This window comes from Camarhynchus parvulus, chromosome 1 (assembly GCF_901933205.1).
Source record: "Camarhynchus parvulus chromosome 1, STF_HiC, whole genome shotgun sequence".
In the NCBI taxonomy this organism is placed as follows: domain Eukaryota; kingdom Metazoa; phylum Chordata; class Aves; order Passeriformes; family Thraupidae; genus Camarhynchus; species Camarhynchus parvulus.
Window position 1 is genome coordinate 29839414 of NC_044571.1, and position 10204 is coordinate 29849617.

General features: G+C 38.7%; 1 protein-coding gene across 1 annotated transcript in view; it reads right to left on the reverse strand.

Annotated features, from left to right (window-relative positions):
• The window catches only part of LOC115904344 (interleukin-18 receptor accessory protein-like), a 30530-nt gene extending 20770 nt beyond the window's left edge, over window positions 1-9760 (reverse strand). The window contains exons 1-3 of the mRNA XM_030949680.1: window positions 9654-9760; window positions 8674-8835; window positions 7018-7176 (exon numbers count right to left, since the gene is read on the reverse strand). Of these exons, the coding sequence (XP_030805540.1) occupies window positions 7018-7176; window positions 8674-8835; window positions 9654-9726 (394 nt within the window). The 5' untranslated portion in view covers window positions 9727-9760. The remainder of the gene's footprint in view (window positions 1-7017; window positions 7177-8673; window positions 8836-9653) is intronic.
• Window positions 9761-10204: the final 444 nt, after the last annotated feature.

A 10204-nucleotide genomic window follows, 5' to 3' on the forward strand; every position in this document is an offset into this window, starting at 1 on the left:
GCAATCTAATTCTAGTTCAGAAAATTATTTCCCAAAAAATGCAATCAAATTTTCTTTTTCAAAATATTGAATGCTTTTTAAGTACATCACAAGCATCTCATTAGAAAAGGCAACAAACATTCTTAAAGCCTGCCAGCCAGTTTCAAACATTCTTAAAGTCTGCAAGCCAGACCATAGTCCTCTCTAAAAAGAAGGCCATTTTTTTTACTTTCTCTGAGAAATCAAGATAGAAAATTATAACTTCAATGTATAACCACAGTTCTAGAGGTTATATATTGTTCTTCCAGGCCAGAAACACACATCTATCTTCATTACTGTTAATGTCTATTTTCTATCAATTTTTAATTATCAGAGGAATTGATGTACCAAATTCTGGATGTGAAACATAAAATTCTGGACCATTTTGTATAAATCAACTATGTACCCTTATATAGGGTACTATGTATTCCCTCAAGGTCTGAGATGTCCAGTGAACACTAACCTCACCCTGTACACACAGGAGTTGTGTTCTCAGAATTTGTTGGGGCATCCCTATTAGTGCTCTCCTTTTTTTGTGACTGTTGATTGCAACCACTGTGTTTACCTTCAAATTCAGTAAGCACACTAGTAACAACTTCCTTCTGCAGGCATCATCAGTTGCTCTGCAACAGAACCATCAAATCTTAAGGTTTCCCCTGTCCAGCCCATCTGCAAATCTCCTGCTTTCATTACAACCTGGTGGAATTGATAGGATTTGTCCTTATGCTTGGATTCAGAGTGACACAGCTGATTAGGAGGGGGAATTTATTCCTGTTTCACAAGTTCCACCTCTCCAATGTCTCTAAAGGATGCAGATGGTCGTGAAGGAGCAGAAGCACTTATAGTAGGAAAAAAACCCTTGAACTGCCAAACCTTTTGCAGTAATTGCCCTTACACAGTACTACCCTACAGCAATAATGCACAATAGACAAGAAGAGTTCTTTGATACTGTTTTGCTTCCAGGCTGTATTGTGTCTGGTAGAAATCGGTCAACCAGCAACATTAAAAAATGCACGGACAGACCATGTTCTCACAGCCAGTTACTATGTTATAGCACATAGAAAGAGAGACAAGAAATTGCAAGACTGGTGGCTTGCAACAGCTGTCTCCTGACTGATCCCATCTGTGTTCTCCTCAAGGAAAATACCTATTTCAACAGCTTTTTTGGATCTGGCTTTGTTTTAATCTTCCTAAATTACAAATGAGACATTCGTTGCTTGTGGTCTAACCACACTTGCTTTTCTTGCATTTTTTCTTCATACCCTAAGCTTGACTTCTGACATTTGCTTGTGATGGTGCATCCCTCCCCCCAGCCCCTCAGGTCACACTATGAGCTGAGAAATGTTCAATTGGCCTCGGCCTTGAACAGCTCCGGGATTGAGCTCTCTTGAGGAAAGTTTCCAGCCCAAATTGTGGCTAGGATGGGAAATTACTGTGACTAAAGCTCACTCTCTTGCAATCCCACAAACAGCAGTCCTGAGTGGGACACTTTGAGCTCTCCAGGACCACAGTGGGCTGCAGCCAGCACCCTCCCTCTCAGAGCCAGTGAACTCCCAGCTTTGCCATACTTGGAGGATCACCGGACAGTGACAGATCCTGGGCTGACACCCCCACTGCTCCAGGCTCAACCCTTTGTCCATTGAGAAGATCCAAAATTGTCTGATGGGAGCACTTCACTGAATTTGAGGTGCATTTTTCACAGAGGAATCTGATATACACTTCTCCAGGTCTGCGTGCATGCAAGTGTGAATATTTTATAGCAAATGTACTATAAATGTTGCCCTCCTAAAAGACTTACGTTTGTAAGCTAGGCTTGTAAATGAGTTACTGTTTTGTTGCAGTAAATTCTATATAAATCTTTTGTTAAATTGTTTAATTTAAGCTATCAATTAAGTGCTTTTAAGTGCTGTTAAACCTTTAGGCCTAAACTGTTGGTCAAGTCTGGATAAGTATAGCTGTGGCTCTGAAGCTTGTACTTAAATGGCAGCATCTTCCTAATTCCTTTTTATCCTTAACTTTTCCTACTCTAGCTCTTTTCTTCCCCCCCATTCCCCCTCCAGCCTCCTCATAGATAGTTTTTGGGTTGATTTTGGGGTTAGATTAATTGATTTTAGGTTTTAATCTGATTTTTTTCTGTGTGCTTTAGCTACCCAGTAAATAGTAGAGTGAACCTTGCCAATGAATTTTTTCTCTTTCACTTTTATATTAAATCTACTTTTGCCAATACATATGTCAGTGATTCTATAAGCAACTTTAAAGCACTCATTCATTATATTACTTGTCTAGCTGCAGCAAAAATGGAAGCCACAGATGTGGAGAAGGAGAAATATAGTTTTATTAAGTGCAAAAGTGAACAAAAGCCACAGTAGAAATCGCTGAAATGACCCATTACCTCAAACCAAATGACCCATTACCTCAAACCAACTATCATGTGAATTCACTAATACATGATGAGGCAAATCATTACAACTACAGACTATAAAGGTAATATTAGCAGTTCCTTTTCTCTATGGACTGGCAAACAAGAATCAGGGATTTCCAAGGTGTGATTAATGTCAGTAATTCAGGATATAAGAGCAATAAGAACAACATCTGGCATTAGTATGAGTATGTATATCCTTAATTTCCCTTGTCTTCCTTTATCACTGACCCTTAATTTCCCTCGTCCTCCTTTACCACTGCATCATGGGCAGTGAGGATCATCTATAAAGTGTCTGTGCCATGATACCTCTCTGTGCAAAAACACTTCCCCTTTTACAGATGTTGAGTCATTCAATGTGCATCTACTTTGCTGGCATTCAAACAGCTTGGGAGTTAATGCCATTTAGCTTTCAACCTTCCTTATGTATAATCCTCTGATATTCTGTAAAATCTCAGGGTAGTCAAATTCTGTATGGTGTCACAGGCTTTTGGGGATATCTTCATGAGGTCTAGCAGGTACATACAGTCATGTTGTCTCTCCAAGCTGAGGTGAGGGGGCATCCATGGCAAATTCAATTTCAATTTATAGTAACTGATTCTCATAGAGGGTAGGCTTGGTCCAGAGCTATTTTAACAAAAAATGGGCAGCATCCATAGTCACATGTGTAGTAAAAACACATTTGACCTTTAATTTGTTAGGCAATACACTGACGACAGTATATGAAAAACTACATGGCTGAGGAGAAAGTTTAATACTTCGATTAAGTATTAGGAAAGTTACTACCGCTTCTGTCAGTTCTTTGGCCAGAAAATTTATGTGCCTGGTATGTCTGATGGCATTTCTGTGCTGACAGAGAATGTTAAAACTTTCTGTGACTAGAAAATAGGGGAAACACTAGTAGAGAAGAACTGAACATTGTGAAAGATTTGAGATTTGGAAATGTAAAGGCACATATCTGAAGAGGAGAAATCCTCTTCTTCAGTGAAATCTTATACCAGAGAATGGCTTTTGCCTATGAACCACATTTACATAGCTCTTAAATTGTCTGACAGAAAGGAGACCTCCTGGGGCTGATCTGAAGGTCACTATGGATGTTTGCCTTATTTCTTTGCTCCTTTTCCATCTACCTGTTAACCTGGCAACAGTGTTGTCTCCATTTTGGAAATATATACTTAGCCTTTTCTTTTACCTAAACATCTTCCAGAAACTATACATGATTAAAGGATATTTGACAAACAATGTTTCATTCCCATGAAACTTGAGACATTGTCAAGACACCCAACACTCCAAGTGCACTGAGAAGGTAATGGAGCTCCTCCACCTCTGTGAATTAAGTGGCACTGTAAAAGAGATGCTTTCTCAAAACCAGCAGTAATGGCATGCAAAGCAATGACAAGAGTGGGCAGAGCCTTGATGATCTCCTAAAAATCTGCCAAAAGATCTTCCAAAATTTTTCTCCCTGACTTCTCCCCACTGATGCTAGGAGGAAATATGGTTCCATTTTATCCAGGAATTTATGAGATTGGTATCTTCTGTCAGGCAGCTAATAATAAGGAAGGATTAGCATAGTTTTGAATAGGTCTTCTAACATTGTTTTAAAAAATAATATTAAGACAAGAGTTCCAAAGGATTAGGAGTGTATATACACACCAAAGACATCATTTTCACCTAAATCCCATACATGCAACAGCTGAAGGCAGCTCAGGGTGTAACAGAATCATGGAACAGGTCTGTTTGGAAGGGACCACAGTGGGACATCTGGTCCGACCTCCTGCTCAAGCAGGGTCATCCCAGAGCACATGGCACAGAATTGTGTCCAGACAGTTCTTGAATATCCCCAGTGTGGGAGACTCCGCAACCTCTCTGGGCAATTGGTTCCAGTGTGGTATCAGCATACATTAACAAAATACCATTATTTCTATCCCAACCCCCTCTTCTCCCCTGTCAAAACGAGCATTGGCAATCTTCTCAGTGAAATAGGATGTAAACAGTCTTTATCATTCCTGCAAATGATTCCCATTTGTAGACCATGTACAATTCAGTAGTAAACACAGTTAAACCATCCAAAACTGCGCTACTTTTTATAACCTCCCTTTTCTCTGTTGGTTTGGGTTTTTTTCTCCTTGATGTTGCCCAAAGCCTGCATGCCAAGCTCTTTGAGGCAGGAGCTGTTTGGGTCTACTTACAATCCTTAGAAAATACCAAATATAAAACAAAGAGCATCTTAATAATAAGAGATTGCAAGTACTGATTTATTTATTGAAGGGCCTAAAAAGTATATGCAAGTAAAAATAGTATCATTCTACATCACTGAAAATCATGAAATAAAAATGTTTTTCATTGTGCTTCATGCCATGTGGTAAGTCCTAAGCAGAATGAAACTTCTGCCCCTTGTGCAGATTGCTGAGGAAACCTTCTCTGAGATAGGATTTATCAATTTGGGTTAACATCCTGGCCACTGCAGTGACTTCTGCATTCTTCTCAGATCTCAGAGATGGCCTCTTAATCAACTATTTCCCAAAATATTAATTTATTTAGTTCTATTAGTTAGCAAAACACACAGTTTTCTGCTACATCTTCAGTCTCCAGAACTGTTATGCAATTGCATTAAAGTCACAACCCTCAGTCCAGAGTTGAGCAGCTTCTGAGCCTAAGTCAACATTACTACAGTGCCCTTTGGTCTTTGTCTTGATAGGCTTTGCTGGCATCAGGTACCGAAGGTTCTTCCAAAATCTGGAATTCACGGGAAGAGATTTATCTTTTTTCCATTTCACCACCCTCTTTGATGGTAAAAGTGACAGTGATTCTGGCAAGAAATTGTAGTTACTTATAGGCATATATTCAATTAATATAATCTTAGTTTTTCTTTCAACTAGAGCTTTATGCAGTCCACTCTCAAGTTCATATATGGCTCTGTCAGAAACGTAGTTCTGGCTCAGTATAATGATTAATCTTCTGCTTTTATCAATGAATGAGTGGATATCATCAACAAATGCTGCAAATTAAAGATAAATTTATTGTTATATTAAATTGAAAGGATAGGGAACAAATCAACTTATCTTTTAAATTCACCAAAAATGTCCCTCTTATATGTACCAAAAATGTCCCTCTTATAAAGTGACAGCATGTAAGCATCCTGTCCTTGTGAAGACATTAATATGTATTAAATATTAGGAGTCTCCAAAAATTAACTCAGGTGTGGTGAAAGATTGTTCTCTAGAGCAGACATAAACCTACTTATAATCTACCCTAGACTGCTGTCTGGCAGTAGTCACATGGACAGAAGGCAACAGCAAAATTAGGTTTCCCCAACCAGACATCTCTTTGCTCTTTCCCAATAGATACCATTGGAGTGATTCCGCAGAAAGGCACAGACATCAACTTCTCTCCAAGTATTTTGTAACCCTGGGGTTACACCTTCCTTTACGACACCAAACACCCAAATCTATTTCCAGTAATCCAGGGCTGAGAAGACCAGCATGTGATGACAAAAGGAGTGCCAACTGTGTTTTAGATTGATGACTTTTGGTATGAAAAGCGATGAATGAAAGTGAATGGTGATACCCTTTAAATATCAAATTGAATTTTCATTAACAGCTTCCAGTGCTTCTTTTAACACCATGGGACAAAGTCTACATAAACCAGAGATCTAGAAAACATGACTTGTAGAGAAAGGCAAAGCAAACTGCAGAACTAACCTAAGCAAGAGAAAACTGAGGGTAAAAGGAAGGTATGACCAAGGGTTTTACAACACCAAAGGCTCCTGTACAAAGAAGGAAGTATTCTATTTTACATGTTCACAATGAATCAGACCAGAGAAAAGGAAATAATCTAAAACTATTGAAAGAATCAGACTGCACACTTCAGTAAACAATTTTTTAATACTTAAAGAATGAGAATAGGTAAGAAGAAAGGGCTTGGAAGAGCTGTGGCTTCTCTCAGGATAGAAAAATTTGTCAGGAATGGATATAAAGGGACAAGATTCTGGTTAATGAAGGAGGGTAACTGATCTTCTTGTTCTGTGGTTTGCACAACGAAATTTCATTCCTCAGCTGGATCTTTGGACTAAATGGAAACTCATAGTACCTTTTATCCAAGCAAAAGGCAGATGCCAGATACATCCATAGGCCAAACAAAATTCCATTTCTTATTTCTATTTTGTTATGGCACCCATTTAATTCAGAAAATGGTTTCAACCATCACGCTGGAGATACAGCAAACATACAAGTTACCTAAGAATTAATAGTACTGAGTCATCAGCTGCTCTGTGCAATAAATGTGACTTCACTCATTGGCCCTCAGCAAAAGCAGAGCAAAAGCGCTATTACTGGGAAATATGTGATATCTTCTGTGTCCTCACCTTAACCTTCTTGATGCTTGCTCTTTGAACTTTTCATCTGGATTCTTTGCAATTAGTGACTTATGAGTGCATGTGTAAGGGTATATGAATGCATAAATATAACTATAAAACATGTAAAATGTTTGCAACCAAATGTTGTATACACACAGTCCAGATTAAATGCCTTTGTGTGAAAACGATGAGCCTATTTAATGACAAGAATATTCAATACACTTACCTCCTCCAGGGAATACATCCCTCTCAAATATGCATAACTTGTACCCAAAGTTTTCTTCTAATATCGTGGGCAATACCTTCAAAGCAAATTCTCTCTCTTCTTCAGTAGGAGAAACACAGTCTTTCAGGTAAGACACAAATGCATCATATTCTTTTCCATCTGAAAATAAATTAACAATTGTTGCCTTGTTATCAACCTTTAGAAATCCAGTATCTGATTCACCATTCGGGTTTTTAAACTTAGTGTCTTCATGGTAAAGCATCTAGAAATCCCTGATCTTTCTTCTGAAGACTCTGAACTAAAACTAAAATCAGATTAATTTAACCAATTAACGTCACATCCGTGAAAATCAAGATATGAAGGGAAGGAAAAAAGGTATCTATAAACTGAAAAAATTGCTGTTTAAGTGATGTTGCAGATTTCAACATTTATTGTACACTGTGTTGAACAGTATCAAGTGGAATGGGTACTGCAAAAGAGAGAACAAACCAGTTAATTATTTTTGTTATGAGAGTATGCCATGTCTGGTCTTGGCCGGGGCACTAATTTACAAACAGAAAATCAAAGACCAGTCCAGAGGCCAGGTCCACCACACTGCCACAGAGCAACTATCAGGATTGATACACCAGCACATGTGGCTTTGCTTCTGAAACTGCACTTTTTTTCTTCCCTTTCTGAACACTTTACTGCAGGTGGTTCATAAGAGAGAGCACCATGAAACCCCACACCTTCAAGAGCTCTAGGAATAGGAAATCCACTGCCTAGTACCCAACAGGCAGCTCCTCCAGGGCAGCACAGTCCAGGTTCTCAGACACCCTCCCTGAGTGAGTGTAAGTCACTGTGGTAGCTGATACCAACAAGTAGATAATAACACTGGCAGGCATAAATTACATCCACCCATTATCCAAAAATCTCCAAGCATTGCAGTTTATTCAAGTTATATTCAAGCTGATTTAGAGACCAAGAAAGACCAAGAAAATCAGACCCATATATACAGCAAGTTTTATCACCACAATTTTCAGAAAAATTATTCCTGAAATTGAGTAATTGTCAGGTTTGCTTGCTGTGAAGGCCACAGAGCTGCTGCCTGTAAGATACTAGTAATGTGCACTCCTGCTCTCGTTAAGTGCATGTAGTGACAAACCTATAAATGTGCAATGGCCTCTACAGCCAAAGAAACATTTTAAGCTTCACCTCACTGAAGGGCATCAGTGAGGTGAAAACGAATTTGGGTCAGTCGGTCCATCTGAAAAGTCCAGAGTGTTTATCCTCTTCATGGATAACTGAAAACCTTCATGGACTGCTGAAAACTTCATGGACAACTGAAAACCTCTCCACCCCATCAACTTTTGTGATGAAGAACATGGCCGAACAGAGCTCATCTGAACAGCGTCCAACCACATCCCTTCCACTGCCTGCTCCAGAAGCAGCTTCTTCACTGTGTTTATCTGCTGTCATTGCCACACATGTACAACAAACACACGTTAGCACCTGACTATCAAGTCCTCTTTTATATATTCTTTGTTTCTTCTCACACCACTCCTGGATTTAAGATATTTTTTTTATCTTCCTCAAAGCTGATTTCTTCATAGAACCTGATAGAAAATATTTTTCATCAATATGGTTATTTCAATGTCAGCATTAGCAAAGTCATACCTCCAGCAGTATCATCTCTCCTGCAAATATTTCTGTAAAATAGAACGAAGTCGACCCTAAACATCACAAACACAAACACCACAGCTATGGCAACAAATGGAAATAGCAGAGCAAGGACCATTCCAGTGGTAAATACATGCACTGGCAAGTCTTGGATCTTCCCTGTAAGAGAGAAAAAAACAAATTACAGCCTTAACAAAGAGTATTATCTAACAAGATTACTGTATCAAATACTGATGGCACCTAAATATCACCTCAAATAACACCATGTTGAAGGGAATCCTTTCCTGCTAATATTTCAAGCACATATGCATGCCACACTAGGATAGAGAGAAACTAGAAAACATGTTTTACTGCAAAAACAGGAGAGACAATCTTGGACACAATCACATACAGTTCATTTGTGTGTGTGCAGGGTATGTGAGATCAAGACTGACATTGCAGATCCTCACACATGTACAACTCCCAAAATGATGGTCACTCACTTTTGTGAAGAGTTTCCTTCAGGTTTTTTATTATTTTTTCTTATTATCTACCTTTTACCCCTCACTTAGTCCCATCTGTAAGTCCATAATGTCCCATTTCATCTCTTTGGCCAAGATACTTCTGCTTTTTTTGCTCTAGTCTCTTTCAGGCCTTTCTTCACTACTACGACTACTACTATTATTATTATTATTATTATTATTATTATTATTATTATTCTTTGAGGGTTTTAGTTCCAAATACATATTTTTAACACTTAAATCTTTGTGAAGTTTTTATGAAGACATTCTCAAGACATGCTCATTGTAGTCTGTATTTCTTTTGCTTTGCACTCCTCCTGTCCCTGTCTGAGAGCAGGAGGAATCACCCAGGGGTTGTTAGGTCCAGCACTAGATGGGTGAGGGCCTTCATAAGCAGACAGTATTTGGAGCAGTGTTTTGAAATGCCCTCAGGATTGAGAAGGCTGATTAACAAATTATTTCTAGAGTATGCCATACCTTTCTTCAGTTTTACTATTTTTATCTGTGTGGTTTCGTCAGCTTGCAACATGCAGGTGAAATTATGATGCATGTCCTCATCTCTTACTTTTTTAATCCGTAGTAGCCTTGTGATATAGAACTTGTTTCCCAACCTGAAACAAGGAATGGTGTTAGCAACACTATCTGTACAAAATCCTACAACCACCTGAGAGGCAGATTTTGAGGAAAAGTTTCTAGAGAAAACCCTCAGGGTGTGGTTTTTACTGAATTTGCAGTTCCACAAAGTGTAGGGACATACATTATCACATACTAAATGCAGCATTGTAGGAAACCTACTGTAGTGTTTTGAGTTCTTCTTCACATATTGAAGGTTCATTCTCAGGGATACCTGTGCATTGTTCTGGAAACGTTTGGTTAATTAACCAGTAGAGGCTGGCATCTTCTTGCATATAATCACCCAAGGAACCTGTGCAATTGAATATCTCTTCTTTACCTACAGAAAACAGCATAACATGGGAAGATTTAGTGAGAAGCAGTATGCGCAGTAAAGTGTCAGCTTTCCAGGAAAC